General features: G+C 48.2%; 1 protein-coding gene and 1 long non-coding RNA gene across 3 annotated transcripts; one reads left to right on the plus strand and one right to left on the minus strand.

Moving 5' to 3' along the window:
- Positions 1-323: 323 nt before the first annotated feature.
- On the plus strand, positions 324-26,630 carry LOC113952385. 2 transcript variants are annotated; one of them, XR_003529528.1, is made up of 5 exons: positions 324-430; positions 5,044-5,424; positions 6,211-6,360; positions 22,658-24,159; positions 25,307-26,630. It is a non-coding gene; the product is annotated as an uncharacterized LOC113952385 (long non-coding RNA). The 2 variants fall into 2 exon arrangements; XR_003529527.1 differs by lacking the exons at positions 22,658-24,159; positions 25,307-26,630 and having other exon boundaries at positions 6,211-7,537.
- On the minus strand, positions 18,305-20,638 carry WFIKKN2 (WAP, follistatin/kazal, immunoglobulin, kunitz and netrin domain containing 2). The gene has a single exon (XM_027654415.1). The coding sequence runs from the start codon at positions 20,567-20,569 to the stop codon at positions 19,127-19,129; it is 1,443 nt and encodes a 480-aa protein (XP_027510216.1). The 5' UTR covers positions 20,570-20,638; the 3' UTR covers positions 18,305-19,126.
- Positions 26,631-27,493: the final 863 nt, after the last annotated feature.

The raw sequence follows: 27,493 nt of genomic DNA on the forward strand, positions 1-27,493 counted from the left end.
GTTTATCTTTCCACTAACGGCACATCCGCGGACAGAACGGTCCTTAAAAGCGCATCATTTGGTACCTAATTTTAAGTGGATAATTTTGCTTTTAAGAGGAATTAAAAAAATACTGGATCGATTACTGGAAAACGGAGAACGTTAGCTCTGTGTATTACTTCTGTTTGTATGCCCAGACTTCAAGACTTACAGTTTTACTATTGACAGCACAATACTGATACCTAAACTGCCTAGGAGGTTGAGCAGCTCTGACAGTGGAGACTCTTCGGTGTGTTCTGTAATATTTCTGTTCCTGTGATTTAAACTGAGATCATTTGTCTTAAAGGTCATTGAGCTTATCCTCTTCCCAGGCTGATTTGTTCCACTGTAACCAGCTCTACTTCTGAAGGGCCGCTGTGCTTTGCAGCAAGGAAAAATCTCTGGAAACAAGGTTGGTTTTTTTGCAGCACCTTTTGATATAAAGATTTGACAAACAGGGTTTGGTTCTGGTGCTTTGCAAGGAGACGAGTCTGTAGAAGAGCTTCCAGTTTTCTCAACACAAATGTGAAGATTTTAATGTTTTTAATTCCCTCCTTATAGCAATGAGAGGTGCCTGCTTTGTGTTCAGTCTCCTTCACCCATTTATTTATTTATCTTTTGCTAAAGTTTGGTGCTGAATTTCTAAGATCAAACATTAACATTGCAACCTTCTGTTCTCACCGAGTCAATCGCCGGGGTCATTTGCACACCCCCAGCATTCAGCTGTTGGGTAAGGGCAGCTGCTTTGATAGAAAAGACATAAAAAGGAGTGGAGGGGAAAAAAGGAAGTGTTTGCTCAGTTGTGCAAGTTCTTTTGTGTTTTCTCATGTGAACATGCAATTTACTTCCTTAAAATTGCTGGTGTAAGTTAAGCCTCGGAAATTTCTCTTTAATTTACGCTGAAGGAAAGGGCAGAGCCATAAGTATGTGACCCCCTCAGTGCTGCCTAGTGCATCCTGTCACTTCACCCCAAGTCCCCACCCAAGCACAAGTTCAAAGTGCTTTGGTCTGCAGGGCTCACTCAATTCAGGGCAAATCGGTAACATTTGAAAATTGCAGTCTAAGATCTGTGAACCTGCACCGGCGTGGCAGGGCAGAGGTTCAGTGGACAGCTACAGTCTGGGCTGGACTGGCTGTGTGGGTCGAGGACAGACCTCACTCTTGATCAGAAGTCCGGTAGCAGCCACCAAAATTAAACTGATCTGGTTACTTGTGCAAAGGGAAGCCGGCTCAGGGGTGGAGTTCACAGTGCTCCAGTGCTGCACCGTGTTCTCAAGGGTCCCTGCCACAGGGGTGAGTCCAGAGGGCACAGGCTGCCCTGGGTACCAGTTTTGCAGTTCCCAACTTCAGCTCAACTGTGGGAATTTATACAAACTGAGGACAGGGCTCTGAGCCACCTGATATAGTTGAAGATGTCTCTGCTCGTTGCAGGGGAGTTGGACTAGATGAGTTATCAAGGTCCCTCTCAACCCAAACAATTCTATGATTCTATAAGCCACACAAGGATCATCCCTCCTTCATGATGCAAAATGAGAAAGCTACTAAACATTGCTTACATTGCTTGCAATCTCTTGCTACATGGTCTGCGCCCTCTGCTCCCACCACATCGCAGCGTGCAAAAGCTTGGTGGGAGCAAACAGCCCAGTTGCATTCTGAACTATCAAGTAACCAAACAACTAGTTGTTAAATCAGCTCTTTGGACCGACATGGGATCAAAGCAGAGTTCATGTACTGATCTGATGTCCCAGACTGTTCTATTAACGTTTCAGGAATAAATACCTCAGGGTTTGTGTTGGTAGTTTTGGAGCAGATGAAGCAAACCGGTGGTTCAGCACTCTTTTTTATATCATCAGCAAGTTGATTTAAATTGAGTGTACAGAGTTGGCTGCATTCCTCTCATGAGTTGCATAAAAAGTTTGCTAAATCGAAGTGCCAGAGCTGTAAAATCCTGCTGAAGGGACTGTTTCCAAAGATCAGCGAGAGGAACAGTTAAACTGTGACCGTGGCAGTGCATGTGTGACTTTTGTCCTCTTGGCTTTATTTTAGTGACAGTAGTAAGAAGTTTTGCCTTACAGAAGGGAAAAAGCATTAAGACTCAGGAACATAAACCACATTCCCTTTGGCACTACGAGTTCTCTACCTCATAGACAAAATATGATCAGAGTGCAGAACGAATGGCAGGTGTAAAATATTTTTAGAAAAACCTTGGCGTGCAGTGCAGACATCCCTCAACCCCCATCCTTTATTCTGTCAACTTTCGTTTGTTAGGAACAATCTGTAGTATCAAGGGCTGCAGTTCTGGTGGAACTTGCTGTAGTTTTCATTTGTAATTTAGCACTTCAGAGGCCTGAAATCAGAGCTCCTCTCCTCTGAGCACTGGGACACTGTTACATTTAAACAGTCTGTCAGCCACGGAGCTCATTGCACCGCTTTCCCCTGTCCCCTTGGCCTCAAGATTGCCCATAGCATAAAACAAAAGAGGACTCTGGGAATGTAGAGCCTTAATTATTTTTTAGTGCCCCTGTGAGCTTCTCTGAGAATTTTATATCAAATGGCTCATGAAGTTAAAGCCAGCCCTGGAAACCCACCTTTTTTTCCTTGGCAGAATATAGTCATTCTCTTATACACCCATAACCCTTTCCCATGTCTTTTCTGCCTCCCACAGAACCCTCAGAAGGACCGACTAATGTGTTGCTCCCTTTGTTCACCGCCTCTTTTTACTTGCTCAGCTGCAGCAGGCTTTCATGCTGCTCTTTTTTTCACCCAGACTCCACTTCTGTCTGACCTCAGCTCTGAATTGCACAGTGCTGGGAACTGCTGTGCCATGGGAGACTCAGCACACCAAGCTCCAGCCCCCAAGAGGTGCCCTCTCCCTCCGCCCCATGGGCTGAGCCTGGCTTGATTTCACTTTAAAGACGTAGTGTAGAGAACTCCTGAATGTCAGAACATGGGGAAGGGCTGCCTTAGGTGCTCACAGTGCCACAGACCTGGGTGAATTTGCTGCTTGGGCAGCCTTGGCCAGGAATGCAACCGCCCAGGAGTTTTCAGTCACGCTGGTGGAAACGAGAGGTGGCAGGTTAGAGAAGAACATGGTATCGGGGATGACAACTCAGGCACCCCAGATCTGACTCTGGGCAAGGCACTGCCCTTCTCTGTGTTGTTTCCTCCTCTGTCTCCATTGAAACCCACTGTTAGCAAGTGTCAGACATTAGCTGGCTATCACTGGCTGTTTGCTGTCAATAAGGAACTTCATCTGGTTCCTTTGTGCCACAGGAACAACCTCAGAGGTTGACCTGCCATTCCCTCCTTTTATTGCCTTCAGTCTCTGTGGCCTTGGAGCATCTTCTCCATGGTACAGTTCACTTAACGTGGATTAGGTGACCTTTACATTTTGAAATAAGGCATGCATAGAAAAGTGAGGCACTGGATCCTCATTGTCCATGGTACATGGAGTCTGATTCATCCACCAGCGGAGCAGAAGGCCTCTGGAGCAGTGAGCTCTCACATACTGACTATTGTGATTCTCTAAAAGAATGTCTGTGGGTGTTTCTATAGATATGGAAGTATATATTCCTCCAGTACAAATCATGTGAAAATTTTGCACCAGCCCACTCACTGAAGTTGCTGCTGGTCAAAATTAGACTTGCAGACAGATTTTACAAACTAAAACAAATTCCCCTTGGATTTTTGTTAGACCCTAACATTGAGCATCCCATGTGCCAGCACAGAGACAGGGCTGCTGGGCTCTGCCATGCTGTGAACTATGAATCTTCCACAGATCGCTTCAGCCTGGCCAAGAGTAGTTTTGATGTTTTTAATCCCATACTTGAGCCTTTAACTCCCTGCTGAGTCCCAGATGTTGTAGATAACTGCAATGTATTTTTGAAGCACGGGGGTTTTGGTCTGTCTGTGTCTCTTGGGGTTAGCTGGGTACATCCAGCACCTCTGTTTGCAATTTAGTGGAAGAGTGCAAAATTCCCAACTACTGTGGAAAATATTAACACCTGGGGCAATTACCTACTTTGCAGCTATTTGAATATTGCATATTGAATCTCATATTTATTAGCTGCTTTGAGACATAGCTCATATTTTAGTTAAGAAAAATTTCATTTTTGAGTAACAAATACGGATGTTCTCCACTTGTGCCTTTAGACTGTTACAGAGCTGTCCTTAAAGACTCATTTCAGTATTGCCAAACCAAATCACTCGAGAAATTGTGATTCAGTCTTCCAAGAATATTTTAGAAATGATGAGGTAATCACAAATAATAATCCACCTCCCACCATATTAATTTATCTTCTGGGTGTAGAGTTAAACAGATTTCAGAATTTTCTAGCTTTTCTCCACAAGTCCACTAAGAAACTTAAATTTATGTGAAAATTTAGGTCCTTAGGAAACCGCAGTTCCCCTGGAACTGTCACTTCACAGGAAACAATATCGAAGGGTTAGTGATGAGCTCAGAAGTGCTGGCAATTAACCACAGCTGCTTAATGGAATCTGATTTCTAAGTGACACAGAAGGACCAAGACCTACCAGTGCCCTCCTGCACGTGCACTTTGCATGACAGATTTGACAGGCTGGAGGCAACAACTGCAGGCAACACCTTAAATTAACGTGTGCAAACTGATAAGGGGCAGAAGCACTCGGTAAGAAATCGTCCACTGCACCTCTGACCTCTCACTCCTGGCCTGCAAGGAAGGTCTCCAAAAGTGCTGCAAAAGGCAATCTGAGTACTAAAATTCCTGACTTCAGGATAGCAAATCACACAGCTATTGATTGCATGTTACATTATGATTTTTGCTACCACCAGACATCCCTAGGCAATAATTATTCCTGTCTCTCTCACCCTCTCTTTGTGCCATAAATGACATTATCAGCTGTCCTCTGGCAAGCATCCTCCCTTTGATCAACAGGAACCAATCACCCTTTCTCTCAAATTGCCTAATTCATTAATATAATGAAGTTTAACTCAGAACAATTATTCTCAACCTGTATTTAGCACTAAGGTTATTGCTTCTATTTCAGACCCAAGGCAGCCCAATGTGCCTGAAAGCATGTGTAGCTTTTCCAAGTGCTCCAGCTGACCTAATAAACGGTGTCCCCTCTCCCTGCCCTTGCCTCACTTACATCTTGCACCGTGCTCTCTTCGACGCCTCTGTGCTTGTTCCTGCTCTGCTGAGCCCACAAATAAAGGCACAGCCTCGAGGAGCTGCTGTGGGAGGTGCTCCACTGGCCCAGTTTGGAGGGGGGAAGCACAGGCATCGTGTGGTGGAGCTGCTCAGTCTGTAAACCATCCATCCCACCTCGCCTCTGCCGTGTGGCAGGGACTGGTGGGAAGTGAGTGAAGCTGCTGGTGACACTGGAGACCAGGGAGCAAGGCTGACCTGATGATCATCTCGTTAGATGGTACGCACTTGGGGGTGATAAGCTTTTGGAGGTCAGTAAAGTTGTCTTTCATTTTTTTGTTGATGTCTCTGTGGTTTTAAGAATTTAGTATTTGAAGTCATTTACCTGCCCAAAATCAGATACCAGAAGACCTGGTTAAATTCTGCATTTGCCTCTCATCTCTATGAGTCGGTTCTTCTTCCAGTGTTCTCCTGTACAGCCTCTCTTACCTTGCTGAGTCCTTGAAATTCCTAGGTTTCCTCCTCCTGATTTCTCTTCAAGGTCTTCCTTGAAGACTCGCTTTTCTTAGTTTCCTTCCCAAACCAAGCTGTTCTCCCCCTCCTGCTTGTCTGAGGTCTGTGCCTCACCATGTATAATTTGCAGTGTATTATCTGATGGACACTGTAATCTCTCCAGGGCAGGGCTGTGTCCTGCTCTGGACTCACAGTTGCCTGTTTTACTCTACAAGGCTGAATAAGGACAGAAATAGAAGAGTACACAGACACTCCCAAATAAACTGTGCTTTGTGATCTGTGTTCCAGAAACAAGTGCAGGAACAATTGTTGTTAGTAACATGGTTTATGTTGTACCACTGGAGGCTTGGGAAGCAGTAGATCCTTTAGGCAAAGAAACTTCCTTTACAAAGCATTTGTGGAACGTATTTATCTAAAAATACACGTACATATGGTAGAGAATAACGTTTCTCTGCTGATCTATAGTTAATTATCAATGGCAACACAGGACTAAAATTTTGTAAGCAGTCATGCTGTAGTAATATCATAACTCTATCCCTTTCCTTCTCTACAGCATCCCAAAGCCCTTCCCAGGCTGATTTCCTTGGCCTCTGCTGCTGCTGTTGGAAGAATCCTGCTCACTCAGCTCTCCCACCATGCCCATCAAACCTCAGAAAAGGAGGATGGATGGGAAGGAGGATCACCCTGCTCACATACAACAAAGGTGAAGGTGGGGAGGGAAACCTTAACCAAGCAGTAGAGACTTCTGCCTTTAGCCACCACTGAAACTTCCATCTCTGTGTGTGCTGGGGGTAGGGCGCAGCTAATAATGCATTTTAAAATACATTTTGGTCTGAGATGTCCAATGAGTTTGGCTTTTTGATGCCTGAACAAATGGACTCCGTGTACTTAAATATCTCCCTGACGGAATTAGACAGCGAGTGCTGTGTAAGAGGAGACGAGGATCGCCTGCAAGACTGACTTTGAGATGCCTCTCTCCAAAAGCCAGAGTGGTTAGAGCTGGGATTTTGACTTTGCCTCTTTTCCAGAGAGATCTGGGGCCATCCAGCCCGACCCTGCTGCTGGGGGCATTGCTGCAGGGTGGCAACTGGCCCATTCCCTCTCCTGACATTTGCATTTGCTCGAACAAAAGGCTCATTCTGGCTGGAGCTGTGGCCGAGCTCTCGCCCCGTCCGGTTCCCAGTTGCTTTTTGGAAAGAGCTGTGCAAGAGTGCTCAGTTTGAGCACTCCTGTGGGGCACTGTCAGATTGGATATTTTGGTCTTTGCTCGTATATAAAAAGATGTCTGTGTTATTTGCAAGCCAGAATGGGGTTGTTTCCCTTAAGGATGTTTATGATCACGCAGCTCTTACAGGCAGAGGGGAAGATGTTGGGATTAATCATATAACTGCTGCAGTTATCTTCATCCAGAGCCTTATCTTCCACTGCCTGTTAGAGGTCCTGAACTTGAGGGCTGTATCTGATCTCCAACCTTTCCCATAACAACACTTATGCAGGCAGGCTGAAAGACAAAGGGGAGCCCAGGCAGTAGAACCTCTAGCCAGTTGTTTCTTTCTTTACTTATTTTTGTTGGTTTTTCTTTCAAAACCACTTGATAAATCGTTCTGTGGAGCAGAGGAGAGGTAGAGGAGCCACCAGCCAGGGATGAGGTGGGCCATGGACTTTGGCACCACGAAGGCTGGCCTTATCCTCCTGTGAAATGCACCATCCCTTCCACAGCACAGGAAAAGAGAAAGTTTTATTTGCTTTCCATCCCATCAATGTCCTGAGCTTGGTCAGAATGTGCTTGAACTGGGGACAGCTGCTTTATGGGATGTTTTAAAGGGATCTGATGTCGAGTAGGACTAAGCAGCAGTGACTGGCACTTAATGTAGGCAGGGGCACAAATCCTTTCTGCTGGGGATGGCCTGGGCTGTGCAGTGGCCACAGTGAAGATGTTAATTGATGTGCAACACTCAACAGCATCCCAGCAGTACTGGGACAAGGCAATTGAGACAAAATTAAGGAAAACTGGAAATTGGTCGCTATTATTTGTAATTGTAATTACAAATTTGTAATTAGAAACAGACCCCAAAAGCCCACCAAAACCCACTGGAATTACCCTGATGATCCCTCTGCAGTGCAGTCAGCCCAGGGTGAGAGGTCTGTGCAGGCATTTTCCTGCTCTAAATGTTGTTTGCACTTACAGAGGTCAGGTGTTGGGAGGCCACTTGCAGAGCAAATGCCTTTGCTGTGCACCTTGTCCCCGTGAACTGGAAGAACCTGAAGGACTGGTGAAATGGGGACCTGCAGCCAGCTCCTGCCAGGATTCACTTGGGGGGTTGTTCTTTCCTCTGTCCTTCCAGAAATGAAGGAACATTTGCCGGGAGGTGCCTTTCCCCGTGGCAATTGGCCCACGAGGCTGTGCTGAGGCATGGCTGGGTCTAGGATGCACTAAAAATATATGTGACAAGTGTAAACATTGACTTTTGCCAGGGTGGGAGTGTGTCTGCCCAGGAGAGAGGCAGCGCAGGGCAGTCAGTGCCACCGGGTTCTCTGGTGGCAGAGGAGAGGGGGACACACGGTGTCTTCCTCTGGGTTGTTGTTTTAAAAGCAATTATTTAAAATTGTGGCAGCTTCACACACTAAAATTGCAGCTTTTCCCTAATTGTGGTAGCCGCGTTTCAACAGGTGGAGGAAGAGGCTGGAAAGGGGGAGATGAGGAAATGAAGAAACAGGAAGGACCAACCGAGGGGGGAATGCCTCCACCTCCTCTGCCGGGCTCCTTTCTTCGTTTTGTTTTCTTTTTAAGGCATAAAAGCGAGCATAAAAATTAAAGAGGGGGTATCCTGAGCCCCTGCGTGTGGCGGAAGGCCCGGCACAGGGGACAGGACAAGGTGACACGGCGGGTGCCACGTCAGCAGCTCCTGCCCAGGGCTGCCAACAAAGGTGGCCATTGAGAGCGACCGTGTGCGACTGCTGGGGAGCGGGGCTGGAACACCGGCTCGGTTTGGCACAGGCAGCTGATGGGCCACGTGAGCATCTCCTCCTCCTCCTCCTCCTCCTCTTCTCCAGCAGAAGGTCTCCGGGGTGTCTGGGGAGCTGCAGGTTGTGTGAGAACTGGCCCACGTTGGAAAAGGGCTCCCCCATGTGAACGAGCAACACCCACCCAAGCACCCACAAAGCAAACAAAACCTGCTTTTCCCCAGCCCATTCACAGTTTTTGGTCAGCTGAGAACGCAGCAGCAGAACAAGGGAAAACAGCTTTTTATTTCTCTCCCTTGCTGACTCCAGCCAGCTCCAGGAGGAATGAATAAAATCGTTTTGTTTCAAGGCACTTCTGCTCCCAGAGCATAAAGTTACTCAGCATTTACAGGACCAGGTCACTGGAGATATTTTTATTCTGTGCCTATTTTGCTCTGCCTCAGAGTGACATATTGTGGATGCTTCCAATTAACAGTGCCTGAATGTAAACAATGCTTTGCTCCTATTTACAAATCAAAAGAGATTTTTTTTTTCAGTTACGTTTGCAAAACTGTATTCACGTTCTGATTTTTTTAATGCAGAAATGAAAGCACCTGAACTCCAGGGCAGGGGGGGGGGTTTGGTGAGCACAGGGTGTAGGAGCCTGGCTGCACCATGTTATATAAACAAACTGGTGGTTTTGAAAGCAGACCTAGAGGAGTTTGAAATGCATTTATTTAAGCAAGGAACCCATCTGCTCCTACCAGTAATGGATTCGTGGAGCAATCGTGTGTTTGCTCAGCTCACAGGCCACTGGGTTTTACATATGCACATGATTTGCACCAATCAACACATAACATAGACACATCTGGAACACAGGAGCCGTGAAGACAGAGATTGAATAGTGACCTTGTTAACACCTGGCAGCGTTGGATCTTCTAGGTAAAACTATATTTTTTGTGTGTGTGTGTCAGTGTAGCACAGCTGGATTGAGGATCTGCCCCTCCTCACAGCACTGCCAAGGACGTGGTGGTGCATTTTAATTCTGGCTCTGGAAATAGGGAAAAGAAGGTTTCATCCAGCCCTTTATATGGGAAATATGTAATGGGAGCAAACCCCAAAGCTCTGCCTGGAAAAGCTTTTCTGATCCCTGGTGTCCCTGGTCCCTGTTTCTGGTTACCTGTCCATCTTTCACAGCTTCCCCCTGTGGTGGCACCTGATGCTCCAGAAACGCCCCATCTTTCCAGAAACAGTTCTAGCAGCAGCACTTTTCCCATCATGCTGGGGAGCACTAGCAGAACTCAATCTTTGCCCCGGAGTCTGATTTAAAGAGCTGTGCTCACCCAGCAAAACCCAGGGGCTGGTTTGGTGATACGCTCCCTTGAGCAGGCTGGTGAGAGAAGTGGAGGCCAGGAACTTCAATTTTATGACCTTGTAATGCCCACAGGCTCAAACTCGTGACAAAAATCTTGCTGGTCAAGGCAATCACTAAAAAACAGGAGAAAGGGAAAAAAAAAGAAACCCAGCCAAACCTGTCCTCTGTCCAGACTGCCAACTAAACAACCCATGAGCTGCAATAATTCTGCAAAGATGCTCTCAGGAGTGTTTTTTACTGTGAAAGTTGTCATAAATAATAATACAGAAATGCATCTGTGTGTACTTTACAAAGCAAGGAAAAAATTTCTTCCTCTTCAAGCCCATGGTCTGTGAATAATTTGTGAACAAGAGGAGCAGCTCCATCTATCTTACAAGGTGTTTGTTACAAATCATTTGCTCATGTGTAAATCTTCCTGCCAGGGCAGGAGCAGCAAATCCTCCTTCAATTTTTGTCTGCTGAAAAACTTCTGTAGCTAAACGTGAAAAATTGGATCGATAAGTAACAGGTGTAGAGGTGCATTTTGGGATGAATGTATTCCTGGAGCCTGTGATGGAGGGGCTGTGACAGCCTTTATGAGGCATCTGCTGGCAGGATTTCTGGCTGGCACACAGTGCTGAGCAACAAGGGCTACTGATTTCGCGGGGAAACAAAAGCCAAGATAAAAAGACCATCTCCAAAACCCTCGTCCCTCCCAGGACACCTACGGGGAGCAGGCAAACAGCCCCAACCCCAGGGAAACGCGTCAGAGCATCCCAGCTTGGAGAAAACTCTTTCAGAGCTCTCCGGAGTCCCTAGGTGGCAACACTGCTCCTCTAGACCCTCCCGGGAGCCTTGTCCTGGCTCAGAGATCGCTGAAAGCTCCTGCTTTGGAAGTCCTGTGGCTGAGACCTTAAACTTCCATTCACAAAGAACAGTGAAAGAAAGAGTATTTGTTTAATGCTGGTGGTGGCAAAGGAAAGTGTAAACCTGTGATTGCTGCAAGGCTCTGCCATCTGAAGGCAAACCAAAAGAACAACCAAAACACCTGTGAATTTGTTTATTTAAAAGAAATAACAAGATTTTGAAGCCAATTTTGTCAGGAGACGTGACTCATGATCCCTAAATGCTTTGGGTTGCCACACTTGGATATTTCTGTAACCCAAAGAACAGCAAGTGACAACTGCAGAAAGGTGGGTAAATAATCCCAACCACAGACATGGGCTGGGCAGTTGAGGACCAAATGCCCACCCACCCTGCTCCTGGTGTTTGTTTCAGGGGAAAAGCACCATCAGAGACCCAACAGATGAGGAGACTTTGGTGTAAGTTCTGCTGATGAGGTGACCTTTGGAGCTGGCTGGCCCAGTAAAAATTGGGGATTGCAAATATTATAATTAAATATACAATTTGAGTTTCATCCCGAGTTATTTACCTGAGTCTTACACATCTGTTAGCGATGATAAATTACAGCAGAAACAGAGAATTTGATTGCAATATTACTGCAATATTCACTTTTTGGATGATCTGCAGGTCAAGTATTATCCACTGAAGTAGTTAATGAATAATTTTGAATAACTGGACCAATATCTTTAGAAACTGTGCAATCTCCAAACAGGGAGAGAGAAAGCCTCAAATAAATTATACATTGTGGCTTTTCCCTGCAGCTCTGGAAATGGATTTGATTGCCTTATCACACTCCCCACTAGATCTTTTTTTCCCTCGATAAACCTAAAATCTCTCCTCCTGTTTTACTAACAAGACAAGGGCGAAATCAGTGAAACAGCTTGGCGGGGTGTTGTTGCTTCCTACTTAGAAAAAAAATAATAATTTTATTAATAAATAATATAAATTACGCAGCCAAGTGTCTGCGAAACGGTTAAATTAACTGGGGCGAGGCCAATCCAGCCGCAGCGGGAAGATGCTGCTCATTAAGACGCGGATGCGGTGCCTGCGTGCGGGTCCCCACGCCGGTGCCACCGGCGATGTCGCGATGCCAAACGCCATCTCGTGTCGGGCGCTGGGAGCGGCTGGAGCCTCCTGTCCCCATTTCCAGCCGTCTGACGTCATGTCAGCGTTGAGGGACAGGGTCTCTTTTTTTTCGCTTTCGTACTCCAAATATTGCCAAAATAGGAAGCTGTGACCGTGTGAGGAAGACCTTGGGTCATGCTGGGGCCGCGGTGGGTGCAGTGGCTGTGTGTGACACTGCTGAGTGCCAGAGCTGGCTGTGGCTCCTGTGGTTAAATTCTGTGTTGGGCACTGCAGGGTGGAGAACCTGCCCCTGCCTCTTTGTACCGTGAGGGTGGTGAGGCACCGGCACAGGCTGCCCAGGGAGGTGGTGGATGCTCCATCCTTGGAAACATTTAAGGGCCAGGTTGGACAGGGCCTGGAGCAACCTGGTGTAGTGGAAGGTGTCCCTGCCCATGGTCTTTAGGTGATGGTCTTTAAAGGTCCCTTCCAACCCAAATCATTTGATGATTCTACAGTTGTATGATGTGGCGAGTCCTGCTGAGGTGGTGAGACCTGCTCTGCCCCACAGCTCTCTCTATGATACTCTGGTTGCACCTTGCTTTCTGTTCAGGGATGGGGGGATTTGGCCAAGGCACCAGTGATACAGGAATTGTGGGGACCCTGTGAAGAGACTCAGGGCTCCAGAGCTGGGTTTGTGTCCGTGCTTGTTGTCCCTCCTGCAGCCCAATGTGCTTGTGGGGGCAGCCAGAGGTGAGGACCATGGTTTAGAAAGATCTGACTTTATGGGGCTGGAACATGGCTGAGATCTATCTGGTGATCTTAGGATCACCAATAGCAAGTAGCATTGTCTTAACAAGGCAGTAACCAGTCCAGCCTGAGCATGTGTCAGTGCTGCTGGGATTTTAAGGTGTCCATAAGTTTTTGTGCATGTTAATGGGACTGTTGCAAGTCGACTGTTGCTGGTGCTGTTTTGAGAGGTGAAATGTGGATGATCTGCTCAGGCATCTGTGGATGCCTGCACAACAGGGGCAGACTGGACCAGCCACTCTGCTCAGATCTATGTGTGGATCATCCAGGCCTGGAATGGTAATGGCTTGTTTACAGCCAGGACTCACTTTCCCCCCATGTATATTATAAAATATCACATTTCATCTGCTTTTTTATTATCCTTGGTTTGGTATAACTATGCCCTCCTGCAACTCCTCACAGTCAGCTTGTGTTTTTGCAGCCCTAAATAACTTGATCTCAACATTAATCTTCATAGCCCACCTCTCCCATCCCTCTTCCAGACCATCTCCACCTTGCACAGTTCCCTTGGGACGCTGCCGATGACTTCGCTTCATTCTGAACACTGACCTTTTGGTCTCACCCTTCTTTCCGATGTTTAAACCAGTTGTTGGCTCAGGAGACTCCTGCACCTCTCCCTGCAGGACAGCTAAATGACTTTAAAGGCCTTGGGTGAGGAAGTTAGAGCTCTAAGGCCTTGATCCAAGTCAGCTCCATCAGCTGGGCCATCTCTGTCCTCGTGATTGCTTCAAAGAAAGTGTTACAGAGCATCACTTCCCTCTGTTGAAGTCCACAGACTCTCTCCTCCTTACATCCTATTTAGCTGTGAGTTTTATCCCCTCTTACAGTTTCAACCAGACTCTCTGAGTTTTCATACCCAGACCCTGGGAACCCTCCTCTAAAATTAGCCCCGTGTTTGCCACCTTCCGTGCTCTGGTCCTGCCTCGGACTGAAGCAAAGGTTATCTGCTGCAGTTAATGGTTAAGCAATGTTTTAAGTACTTTTACCCTTGGGTGAAGACCTTCTGATCCTGGAGATTTATGACTGTTTTTCTGTTTATTCCAAGCAGTAGAGGAAGCCATGTCCTTTACACGTGTTACAACCCCCCTCTTGGTTCAAGAGAAGGCACAAACCCCTTTATGGTAGTTCCTTTTTATGCCAGTTAATCTTGTCCAACTACTGTATTGTAATACCAGTTTAAGGTGAAAAAATGCTCCCCCTCCCTCCTCTAGATGAATCTTTTTCTCTTTTCTCCAGCCTTCTCCTTCCCTCCTGCATGTTTAACCATTGCTGGGACACATGAGAGGGGGTAGGAATTGCCAGGTGGGACAAGAGCTGGTCCTTGGCATGTGCAGGTCCTGAGGTTTGGAGAAGACCCCCAACACCTTCCGTCTAGGCTGGCACTGGGAAAAGTTGGCTGGGAAGAAAGGTGGATAAAGGGATGGGCAGAAAGGAAAACACCAGAGTTGGAGAGTTTCCTGACTGGAACCTGACCCACCTACCAGCCTTTGGAAGACTTTCCATTTGCTTTCTAAACTCTCAGGCCCGAATGTCATATCGTTTGCCCAGCCATAAATAGCTGTGAATTAAACAAACTGTGCTGCTTTTTTGGCTAATAGATAATGTCCTCTAGTGCTGCAGCCTTATCTTCATATCCCACTGTGTTTGCGTTGGAGATCAGGAGCTCAAGCTGACTTTTTTTTTCCTCCCAAGATTTAAAGAGCTGGTAGAACATTCATTCAGTTGTGCAACCTCCATTCAGAGAGGTTCTCAGATCCTGGGCATGGGGCTCATTTTTTGCCCTTTGACAGCTGCTGTAAATCAATACAGCGGGTGGAGGTCACTTGTAGTCAATCAGTAACCAGCACAGGCAGAGGGCAAAACACTCAATATTTGGTATGAAAACAGGCTCTAAGCTGAAAGTTCTTGCTCAGGTGACATTTTCACAGCCATGCCTTTGGAAACCTGGCTCCATCCAGCCTTGGGGGAGGTACAAGCCTGGCCATGATCTTTTCCTGGTAATTATCCACAGGGAGAATTTCCCAGCACGTGCACATGAACGAATTACAGCAAACCAGGGCACAAGGTGCTTCAGGTGGAGGAAGTGGGTCTTGTGGTGCAAGGTGCTCATTTGGTGCCAGCTGGATTACTCCTCCTTTTTTGCAGGAAATCATTAAGTGTTGGCTGAAGCCATGCATGACCTTCATCACAACCACTTCTCTCAGGAACTGAGACCCATGGCCAGGGGGTAATTCTTGCAGGGGTCCCTAATTCCCTTTAAAACAACTGGGAACTAAGCTCTTAAATACCTTTGCCGCCTGAATCACATCGCACTGGCGTCATCACTTCTGATTGCTCCTCGTTCTGGAGCCGGTTGCCCATTAAAACTTCTGCCTGACCTCATCTCGAGCCCCTGCAATGAGAACAACGCTCAATTTCCTCTTTCCTTTGACCTCGGCGGCTCCGGGCTCCGCGCTGATGCAGGATGTGCCTGTGAGTAATCACCCAGCCGGCTCCCCGTGCGTGCAGCTCCCGTGCCCCGGTGCCCTGCCCCGTCAGCTCTCCGACATCCCTGTGCGCAACCTGGACGTGCTCCTGCAGGGCCCCGTGCTGCGGCACCTCGCTGCTGCTCTTTGTCCCCTGGTAACAGAGCGGGGCTGCCCCGGCTGTTTGCACAACCAGCCGGCACTCCTGCTCGGATCCCTGTGCTGGGCGGTGCCCGCCGAGCCGCGGGATTTGCAGATTCACGTGTCGCACTTTTTTCACCTTGGCTCCAGGCTGGGAGGTGGGCACGTTGTGCCAAGTGTCCATCAGATCCGTCCCAGCGCCCCTGGGAGCTCCTGCAGGTCTCAGACCCAGCTACTGGGGGTCTGCTGCCTTGATGCAAAACGTTGTCTGTTGGGCTCAATGATCTTAGAGGTGTTTTCCAACCTTAAGTTCTGTGATTCTGTGTTGCTTCCCAGGCTGGTTGTCTCTGTGAAATGCTGCTTTTGTGGTGTCCACACGCAGAGGAAAGGTTTGACATCAGCCACTGGCCATGGCCACGGGGCTTTGCAGGTGGTGTCCTTCCTCCAGCTCTTCCCTGGAGCCTTGCAAGGGCACTGGTGCTCCTTGCCAGCCTGCTGGCATGCAGGGAAAGGAATCAAGCAGGTTTTTCCCTTTCTCTCCTGTCATACATGTTATACAAATTTTAAATACTGGCGCTTCCTTCCAGCTTTCTGACAGCCTGAGAGAGGGACCCCAGAGAGCAGGATGGAACCTCAGCTTGTGAGCAACACAAAAGGGATTTTCTGACCAGGAGCCTCATGCACGTGCCCATTATCCCTGTGAAGGCTGGAGCAACATCCTCCAGTGCCAGTCCCGTGCACCGGCATCCCCAGGCTGCCAGACAGGTCAGACTTGAATTTTAGGCTTCTTAAGGGTTTAATAAGAGGCTGAACTAAAATACTAGCTGTGAGTGGAGAGCTGAATTCTTCAAGGTCAGAGGGTGGAGAAGGTGGGGTTAGGGTCAGTCCTGTGCCACGGGGAAGTGTGGTGCTCCCAGCATGGCGTAGGATGTTTTTTTTCCCTGGCAAGCAAACAAAGGATGCTCGTGGCACTGCTCCTTCTGCCCCAGGGAGCTGTGGTGGAGCACAGCCCTGTGCACCCCAAGGGGCTCAGAGGATGGCTCAGCTCTCCTGGTGTGGCTGGGCAAGTCCATAGGTTTGGGCAGGAGCTACAGAAGGGTGGCTGTGCTGTGTCTGGGAGCTGGGCTGAGCTGTCCAGTGACCATCTCACTGCACCACGTTGGAAAGCTGACCCAGAATGTCCCCCCAGAGTGTCCCCTGTGCAGGTAAGCCCTCACACACTAGGCCTGCATGCCCAGAGGGGGCTGGCAGACACATTGTGCCTTTTTTGGCTCTGGGTCTCAGCATCTCAGACCACTTGCACACTGGCTATTTTAAGTGCCTGCTGTCTTCCCAGAGGATTCACCAGGAGAGAAAGCCAAAAGGGCACTTTAGAGCCCAGGCTTCAGCACTGCACTGTGCTGGCTGGAGCAGCAATGAACGCTCTGCTTTCAGCTCTCAGCTAGGTTTGCATCCCAGCTCTTCTGGAACAAACAGCTACATGTCTCCCAAGCCATTTTAACACTCCCACAGTTGCAAAGTCCTTTAGCTTTTGGGGGAGAAAAAAAAAAAAGCCAAAAACCTTCATCCTCCGAAGGCTCTGTGTTAGTGTGGCAGGAATGTGCCACTTCCTACAGCTTACTTGGAAAATGACAGGTGAGCCATGGGAGCAGCAGCACTTGCCACAGCCCAGGATGACCTGGAGGAGGTGCCAGCTGCTCTGGAGGGCAGCAGGGCCAGCATCTCTCACCTGCAGAAAATGGTCTTCACAAGAACATACACAAACATTAAGGACCTTTAATTGGAGGGTTTTTTTTCCACATACACTTAGGAAAGGTACAACAAAAAACCCAGCAGGTATTTTCTTGGTCAGCAAACGTGATCCAGACCCCCTCCCGCTCAGCTTCTTCTGACATTACACAAAGGACTGGAGATTTAGATGCACTCCTGTTGTGGAAACATTTCGGACATAACCCAAGCCCAGACCACTGGGAGAGGATCCCAGTTCTCTACCCTGCTGTGGTCTCTGTCCGTGGCTCAGCTGCAGGTGCAGGGCATGGAAAACCTTCAGGGGAACCAGAGCTGGACTCACGTTCAACGCCGTTTCCCTCATTGTTAGTTTTCTTCCCTGCAACGACCAAACACCCAACGTGCGCAGGCTCTGGGGGGTCTAGAGCCTTACACATCATGCTGAAGTCCAGGATCTGCCTGTTTTACCTCCCTCCCCAGCCCTTACCATACCCAGCCCCAACACACTCCTGCAAAAGCCACCATGTGCCCATTGCCAGGCACCAGCCTCGGCTACCCCTCAGCGATCCCATTAGATGGCACCACGGGGCAGTGTTGGCTACACCTTCTTTCCTTCCTTCCTCTCCCCCAGACGTGTCTTGACACTGCTCCAGCCCTGAACTGGCTCTTTGTGCAGGGCAGCAAGCTCTGAGCTCCACCATAGTCACTTGGCTGAGCCTGTGAAATGAGGAGCGAGGACAAGGCTCGCCACGCTCGCCCCTCTTCCCTGCAATCACAGTCCTTAGCGAGGCAGGATGTTTCCAGGATCAGCCTTTTCTTTATTTAAGGATTTTTGCACAGGCAAATGTTACATTTTTTTGGGCACACAGAGGTTAAAATGATCGATCCTATGTGTATGCACGCGCTCCCACCCCCCAGCCCGTGCTGGCTCTCCCAGGGAATTTATCCAACACATATATATACAGTGGTCTGGTAGAAAGTGTTTTCTGAGGTTTTGAAATCCTATAAAAAGGCTCTAAGAGGCTAACACTGATAAAAGCCTTTAAAGAGTGTCCACTCTGTCTGCCTGTGTCTGTGCAGTTCGGATTCAGCAGCTTTGTGTCTGCCTAATGCAGTTTGCAGGCTGTGTATTGCACTTTCCTAGGCTGAATCTTGTTCTGACTCCTCTTGCTTTGCTCTCCCATCTATAAAAGCAGGATTTCTACTGAAAATAAGCAATAAACTGCTGCATATGCTCAGGTGGAAAGCATTTTCAAAAGCAAGACAGCACTCTGCTGTCCTTCTGCCTGGGACTTTTTGTGATAGACAATAAATTGATTGAAACTAAAATAGGGAATGAGGGTGTTTGCTGACCTTGTTCTGGTGACAGAAAAGTAATTTCAGGGTGAGACTGTGCCTTGAGCTTCTACAGGGACCTGTTGTCCTGGGCATAGGATCAAGGGAGTTTTTCCTCCAGAAAGGATTGCAAGATAGGTAGTAGTTGCCATTTAAAAATGAGGTTTTTAAAAAGAAAAGGGAAAATTTCAATTAAAAGAAGCAAACATAACACATAGGTTGGTTAAATGTTCACAACTGTAAATACAGACAATAATTTACAGGCTTTTCTCTTGAAATATTAGTGCTGCTATAAGGAGCCAAGCATGTGACTTACTTACAACGACATACCATCACATTTCCAGACTGAAAATGAGACAGATTAAATTGACATTATATATTATTTAGCTGTGTACCAACTAGCCAAACAAACGCTATGAATTCCGTCATTTATGATGGAAGCTACATAAAAATTGCATAATTACTGCAGTGAGTCACCTATTTAAATGGCACTCCTATATGGACGAATTGATTTCAATGCAAGATTAATAGCCTTTTGCTGCTGGTTTACGTGCTTGCCAAAGACCAAACTACGTTGTTGCTAAGCATCATTAGTGGATTAAAATAGGGGTTCTGCATAATTCCTACGGTGTACCTTCAAACAGCTCTTTAGTTTGTGCACTATAGCCTAGCTCTTGTTAGCCCTACGTAACACACGGAGCGGGGCAGCCGACACGTGTGAGGGGGGGTTAATGCAATCCCAGGAACTCTTTCAAAAGCTCGCAGGTTTTCTTGTGGATGACTTCGCGGAGCTTGCGCACGCGCCGGATGCTGGAGGTCCCCACAAAGCTGTCTGGCTGCAGCACAGCCATGCCGTTGTGGACATCCCCCATGATGATGAGCTGGCCATCCACCGTGGTCATGTTGGGACACGGGCAGCTCCAGTCCATGTTCAGGAGTGTGATTTCTAGGGGTTCCTTCCCCAGGAATTTTAATCCCATTTTTTCATCCTTGAGAATCTCCTCCACCGTCACCAGGGCGTGTCCCGAGTCTTGGTCTTCGGTGAGCTCCGTGATGCGGCCCAGGATGACGAAGTCGCTTTTGCAGAAGCTCGTCACCAGCTTCTGGCGGGGTTTGCAGGCTTTGCAGTGCGTGTTCTTCGGGAAGGGGCACATCTCCTCGCAGGCCTCCCGGCTCTCAAAGTTGTTCTCGTTGCCTCCACACCCGCCGTAGATGAAGGACTGGCACTGCTTTGTCAAGCTGTTGTAGGCCCACCTGGGCTCGTAGGCCTTGCAGTGGCCTTGGAGGGCTGGCAGGTTGCAGATGTTGATGGGGCCGTTCATGCACGTTAACATGCAGCTCTCGTAGGTCTCAAAGTGGTTGAGGTTGCTGTTACAGTTCCCATAGATGAAAGTAAAGCAGTTGTTTTTCTTTGCATCATAGTACCACCTGGTCTGCTCTTCCCCACAGTCTTCGCTGTCCGGTTGCTTCAGGCACTCATCGGTTGGGAAATGCGTTTTGTTTTGGGAAGCCTCTTTGGATGCAGGTTCTCCTTTGATGACTGACAAAGGGAAGTCAGCCCTGAGGAGGCCACCGCTGTTCTGGGCGGTGCAGGTGTAGATTCCTGCGTCCTGCAGCTGCGTGTTGTAAATGACCAGCTGGGCGATGTTGGTGACCACGACGTTCCCTCTGACGTGATTTGGCCTCATGATGACTTTGTCTTTCCCATCGACCTGCTTCTCCCACGTGATCTCTGGCTTGGGTCTCCCTGTAACGTCACAGAGGAAGCTGACGGTCTCTCCCACGTAGACAGACTGGTGGACGGGGTTGTTCACGAGCGCGGGCGGCAGGATGTCGACGACCGTTGTCTCAGAGTAGGCAGTAGTAGGGCGAGCTGTTGTTTCTGGTGGGATAGGGCTGGTGTTTGGCCAGGTGAGATGGTACCTGCAGGTGACCACGTTCAGTGTAATGCCTTTGATGCAAGCTTCTGCATCCATGTAGCACTTGTTGTAGTAGGTGAGCCCGTCGGAGGCGCAGGTGAAGCTCGGCTCCTTCTCACACCTGTCCTTGCACTTGCAGACGGGTTGCCCGTCCCAGATGTCGCACTCTGAGCCTTGCTGGATGCACATGAAACGGTCACAGGTTGCCTCCTTGGGCATTCCCACCGGCCCCTTTTTCCCCTTGACGTCCATGTACCGAGCAGCCACACAACTCTTCGTTCCACAGACATTGGGGCAGCACTTCTCGAAGGTCTCGCACTCCTGCGGGGGAGGAAAACAACCCAATTGTTACTGGGGACAAAGTAAAGGCCTTTTTAGAGACCCAGCAAGCAGACAGCCCAGAAACTCAGGGGACCTCGTCTGCCACAGCTATCTGTGGTCTGAAAACTCAGTGTCCCCACGGGCAATGAGTAGAAACATCTCCTCAGCATCGCCCAAGAGGTGTCTAAACACACTGGGGGCTCTGAAGTGCTTCAAGAGAAGACTCTCTGGAAGGAAAATGTAATTCTGTTTCTTAAACACAAACCTCATCCTAAGTCTTTACCCCAGAGTCACATGGACTGCTTGACTACCAAACCAACCACCCCCCTTCTGTGCTCTCCCAAATGCCTGAGGACAAGGCCTGAGAAACAAGAGCGTATGGAAAGTCTTATCATATGGCTGTAGGCAGTAATCCTTCTTATTTTCCACAGAAGTATGTAAAGTATTATTTGAATTCCCTGAGACTAACAGCCTGCTCTTGGAGGTGAAACTGCCAAGGATTTGTAATTGTTCACATTGTAGAGGAAATAATAGAATATCTCAAAAGTAAGGTAATTCTTGCTCCAAAAATAATTTTTCTATGGTATTTAGAAAAACAAACCCCAAACAGATCATTATGGCTTCTCTGTCCTATTTTAGTCCTATTTTCAAATGCAGCATCGCTCTTCTAGTGATTTATTACACCCCGCCTCGGCTACAGTCAGCTCTAAATTGTGGTTAATTTTAGCAGAATTTTCATCTTCTGTGCAGAAAAGGTATTTGATACGTGTGATCACGGTTGCTGGGCTGTTATGGATTACTTTAAGGGACCATGAACATTGTTACCATGTGCCCAACAGGTCACACTTCCACTGTGTGTTAAACCTCTACAAGCCCCCTGAAATCCATCAGCTGTCTCTGTAAGTGAGGACAACATGATTTTTAGGCTACCAAACTAAAGAGCTTCCCCTGAGTCCAGTATCCTTTCCTTATTGGGAAAAAGATGACCTAATAACAGAACTCTTTCCCCATTTCCAGCTGCACATTACTGGGTTTCAGAAGCAAAGCTAGAAACCAGGATGGGTGAGGTTTTCAGCTGGGGTTAAGGAGTGTGGCTTGGCAGAGTCCTTGGCTGCCTACAGACCACTCACTCCATCTAAGGTGCCAGGACTCTGTGCTGCCACAGAGTGAATATTTGTAGCCACTGGCTTCTGGCTTTCAGTTTTTGACCAGTAAATTATTAAAACATTGTCATCTGCTGCTGGAGTTTTGCGAGTGTTTTAGCATTCATTGCTGCACCTGGTAGTTGGAACAGAGGAGGCTTATTTGAGAATGGCAGAAGTAAAAAGAGCACCTTCATTCCTAACACATGGGATCCATCTGAGCAAATGTCTTTGTTTACTTATGACCAGCATTTTTCCCTGGTTTTTTAACCTTTTTAGCATTGCAGAAACAACCTGGCTACAGAGCACAAACCCAAACACTTTTTTTCATCACAGTACGTGTTCCTGTCAGCCAGGTTTGGGCTGCAGAAGCTTTGTCGTGGGACATGATGTAAGAGGCAGGACAAGCAGGTATTTTCAGATGCCAGCTTGAGCTGGCAGTGCTGACAGGTTGAAAAATGAATTTTGGGGTTGTAAGCTAAACACATTTTGAGCTGGGAGCATCCCACAGAACATCTGCCTGGTCATTTTAGCCATGCCCTGTTCTGCACCCCAAGCACCTTTTGTGCTTCAAGTGCAGCAAAGGCTGATGATTTGCATGTTAAATCAAACAATTTCATACAGGATTTCTCCCAGGAACATAAAACATTGATGATGGCCACCAACAACAAAGAACACGGTGACACTGCTAAAATACTACAGACTGGCCCCAGTGCATGCTGAGTGCTGGAGTATCAAATTCAGACGGTTCTTTTGACATGAAAGCAAGGAAAAGGATCAAACAGAGCGAGCCCTGTGCCCACATCAGCGTAAGTGACAACTGCCACACACCTCCCTGCTTAACAACAACTCATCAAACCTTTTCTATTTTATATAGGTCGCGGGTCAGTTAAATACATGCACTGTCTGCACCGAGTCCTGCACGGTGCCAGTGCCCTTCTCGTGGGACAGGCAGAAACAAGCCCCCAGACAAGCCCCCTCGCCGCCCGTGACGCAGAGACACAAAGATGTGCATCACTCACCAGGTCAGCGTCGCACTCTCTCTTGCAAGTGCTCTGCGCGTCGACCCACAGGTTGGGGTTCATGTCATTGGGGCATATCCCAGCGTGGGAATACCGGATTGGGGGCAGAGCTCTCCCTTTCAGAGAGACCTCCAGAAGCAAGAGGACACTGCTCTTCCCCAGCAAGATCCACATCCACCGAGTGAACAGCACCAACAACATCTCAGAACTTCTCCAGGGCAGTGGCAGTGTCCGAGCTGGAAGTAGTTCTTGCTTGCTTGGGGTTGCTTTTTTTTGGCAAGCCTTAAATTTTTGAGGAACCCAGATGCACCTGACCTCAGTAAAAGCTTCAGCGAGCTCCTCTGCTGCCTCTGTCGATAGTGCAGTTTGGTCTGGACCTCATTGGATTAAAGGTCCTAGGAAGTTATCCCCTTATTTTAAGAGAAACGCTACTAGTCTGAGCAGAGTTAGCTCTATTTATACCCTGCCTCTGTTAACAAGTCAGAAAAAGTAAACTTGATTTCTTTGACAGGCACACGCTTCCTATGTCCTGGTGGCAGTCAGACAGATTTGTTGCAAGAAAAAAAAGCTGGAAAGAGTTCAAAAGGCTGGAACTGGCATGGTGGGACCCCTGCATGTTTCTGAATGCAGGGAGGCCTTCTTAACCCCTTTAGACCTAAAGTACTTCCCTATGCTAAGAATGGCATTTACTTCTGAAAGGGGACTTGTCTAAATAACACGGACCTGCGGTCAGGGGATTTCCCCACGGCAAGGGGCTGCACAATCACTTGCTAAAAGGAACAAGTAATAGGATTGAAGCAATTAAAGCCAAAATATCATATTTTAACAGAGGAAGTAGGGGAAGAAATAACTTATTTAAACGTAGGATTGACAAAGCAGAATGTCTTCATAACTTCTCCCGGGGCTCCTCTGGGCTTTTTTCTTCTGTGGTGGGGAGATTTCCAGGATGCCAGGTTTAATGCTGCCCTCCAGCCCCACCAGGAAGATGTTAAAAGTGTCCCTGAATTCCTCTACATTTCCTGACAGCCAGATCCCATTGTACAGTGCATTGCTGACCCCTTTAACAGCAACAACAAAAAAATAGTAGAAGTTCAACACTATGGAAACCTGCATAAAGGAATGTACAGCATTTTTGCATTGGGGGGTGGGAGGGAAACTCAGTCAAGCTGAGTTCCTCATTCCCTGATTATTACAGCAAGGGGCTGATCCTGCTCATGCTGAACATGTGCCAAAATCCAGAGATGAGTGGCAGAAGTCCGAGTTGCTCAGCACCTTCCAGGATTAGAGCCTCTGGGCTGAGTTCTGGGCCAGCCTGGGTGGGCCCTGTGTGTTGCTAAGAGCCTCCTGGGAGGATCAGGTAAGTTTGCATCCCACGTGGGGGTTCTGCAGGGCTGGAGCAGCAGTGCTGTGCCTTGGGAGGAGGGAAGGGTGTGAATCCACTCCGTGCCCAGCGCTGGGCGCTGCAAAGGCGACAGAGCAAGGCACAGTCAGCCCTTACTTTTCTCCCTTGGGTGTATTAAAGCAGGGCTGGTTTTCATGGCTGAGTTTGGACCTAATTCTGCCGAGTGATGATGCTGCCAACCAGTACAACCAGCAGTGAACTGGGCCACCATGGGGCTCCTGCTCCTCCCTTGGGGCCAGGCAGCAGAGCGCAGTGGCCTGCTGATGTTTTCCCAGGATCGCCTCTGGAAGAAAGGGAGGGCAACCTGGAGCTGACCTGGCCTTGGCCGTGGCATTTCTGTGACAATCCCGGGCTTTTAAAAGGGGCTTTTGCAGTTCTGATTTGTGTGCCTGCATTAACGATATGCACAGTATTTGAATTTCATGGGACGTGCAGGGCGAAGTTGTCCAAATTAGCTATTTATAAGGAGCGAAGTCAACTGCCAGGCAGCAGTTTGCAGTTGATTTATTCTCCCTGAAACTTTAGAAACCTGCATGACACTTGTACAAAGTGCGGCTGTGTGCTAAATGTTTTATTCAGTACTTGTTTACAAAGACAAACGCAGCACCCTGTGATGCCTAAAAAAGCCAACCAAAAATGACACATTCCCAAGAGGTACTTAAAATTCTTACAGCTCTATTAACAACAAAATCACATGTATTAGTGGTTCTGTTGGCTAAACAAAGACACTTTATATTGTAAAACTCACTACAGATAAGCTTTGAAACGAGCTGTATGTGGGTCTTGGGGTGTGCAGGTATCCTGGGTGCTGGGGAAGCTGCTGTCATGACCTCAAAAGCCACTGTAGGTGCAGGGAATTTTTCCTTGATCCATGGCATTGCCATGGATGTGATTTTCCCTTGCCATCTTGAGCCTTGTGGGGCTGTTTTACCCCCTTACCTGCTGGGCCAGAGGTGGGTCTTGAAGCCTCCATCTCCTCTCCTGGTGCCAGAAAGCCACCTCCTTGCTAGCTTTGGCCATGTTGAATGAGAGACCCATTTGTGTGGATCCACCATTCCAAAGAGGAAAAAAATAACACTATTTTATTTTTTTCCCTTGCCAGACCAAGGATCCCTTGTCCAGAGGCACATTTCAGCTGTGGGGGAGCAGAGTGGGGCTCTGAAGAAACAGACACATGTTTGCATCAGACAGACAGAGCTATGTCCTCCTCCATCCAGAGGGATATTCTCCAAGGACAGGCAAGTCCCACTGCAGCTTTCTGCTTTTGGGCTCCTAGGTATCATGTTCCTGGATCACTCCCTTGGCCACTTGAACACAGCCAGGAGAGAGGAAAACACTGCCATAAATCTCCCTGTGAATGCAGGCAGGCAGCTCCTGAGGGCAGAGGAGGCAGTGAGGACTCCAAGCAACCCTTGACAGCTGCCCTGTCCCTGCCAGGACATCCCAGACGTGCTGTTACCCAACCTGAGGAGCACATCCAGGAGGGACACCACAGGCTACCCTGGGCTGGCTCAGGGACAGTAAGGACTCTGGTTGTCCCAGCATGGACAGCCAAGCTCTACCTAATGCACTCACTGTCTCCTCAGTTTCATCAGGCTGTTTTCTTGCCTGGTTTAACTTAGTTGAACTCTGCTGACCTCAGTGGATCTGACTGGGGACTCCAGAACAACACCAGCTAATGCCAGCTGTGAATCAGGGTCTCTGTCAAGGTCCCTGGGCACAGTTTCTCTGTTCCTCCTTGTTTATAAAGCACTGTGCATTTTTTCTTTAATATAAGCAATAAAGGAACCCTGGTTCTCCATTTCTATGAGCAAATCTATTATGAAAACCAAATTTATGGCTTATCTTCTCTCATCCATGTCAGATACTGATGTGATAAAGATCTTCCCAAATGAGATTCAGCCTTAGAAGGAACCCCACTACTACACAAAAATCCCTCTCTCTGATCAAGATGTTGAACTGAGTCTGCTGGATGAGGAGCTGGGATGAGCTTCTCTGGACCTTGGATGGACAAACCTGAGCCCCGATGGCACAAAGACAACATCCTGGGTCTGCTCCCAGCAGTGAGGACATGCAATCTCTGACCAGCCTGTGCTCCACAGATGTCCATCCACCACTACACACCAGTCCCGAAAAGCCCTCCTAGGATGCCCAGGATCCTAACTGTTGTTGAGTTATTTGTAAATTGTAATTTCTTTGCCTTTTTTCTTACTCTTACCAAGCTTCTATGGGTTGTCCCTCCCCTCCTCTGCTGTGCCAAGAATTGACCCAGTGTTTGGTGTGACCCCTTTTAATTGAGGAGGGAAACAGGATTCTCTGCTGCACAGAAAACTATAATTGTATTTGGTTGGATTTTTTTTTTCTGAAGCCACTGTTAAAGGAGCAGCAAACCGTTGATCATATTTACGAGCAATCCTCATCTGGAGTTACTCAGCGGATGGTGGATTGATTTGCTGGTTTTATTGTGGAAGGCTCTTGGCAGGAACCGTCACCCTGCGATGTTAAACCTCCCTTTCCCATTGATCTCTGCCTCGGCACAGGGGCCCTTCCAGCCTCAGCCTCTCGTGCTCCCTGGGCCCGCCGCCACTCGCAGCTGGTTTTGCCAACACAAACACGAGCCTCCCCATCTCCAGGCAGGCTCTGACTCATCGCTGCCGGTGGCAGTTTGCTGCCTGTGGCATCCAGACCCTACACGAGGGCTCTGGGCTGGAGTGGGCACTTGTCTGTGCTGCACTGTAAGGGTGCCCCCAGCAGCCACCGGAGCAGTGAAGGTTGGATGCTGGACACCTTCCGCCTTTGAGCTTAGCTTAAAGCACAGATTCTGCTCCTTGAGGCTGCCCTCCTGCTCCTCCCACAGGACAGCAGGGCTTGGTACCAACTCCCTGCACTGCCCACAGCAGCAATCAGCCCCTTCTTCCAAACAGGGCACCGAAACCTGCCCTGCCTGTAGAGACCCCGATCACACAGGGAGCCCCAAGAACACACTCTTCTTTGGCCTCACCATCATCATTCACCCTCCATAGGTGGCTTCTTGTCCATGCACAGGTGAAAATGTGATGCCTGAACAGAAAAGAACTTTAAAAAACCCCTGTCTCATTTAGACAGTAACGATGTTCCAGGCTGTATGTAAAGCTTATTGCTCTTAAAGCTGAGAGGGAATGTCACTGCCAAATCCCTTTCAGAGTAAAGCTTGTCTTAAGCAGGAACATTTCTTCCAAACCCACAGAAAAATACAGATAGTGCCTTGGGAACTCAGCTTCAGCTTGGTTTGGACTGCAAAGGATCAAAC

This window comes from Corapipo altera, unplaced genomic scaffold (genome assembly GCF_003945725.1).
Source record: "Corapipo altera isolate COAL_440 unplaced genomic scaffold, ASM394572v1 343, whole genome shotgun sequence".
NCBI classification, from domain to species: Eukaryota; Metazoa; Chordata; class Aves; order Passeriformes; family Pipridae; genus Corapipo; species Corapipo altera.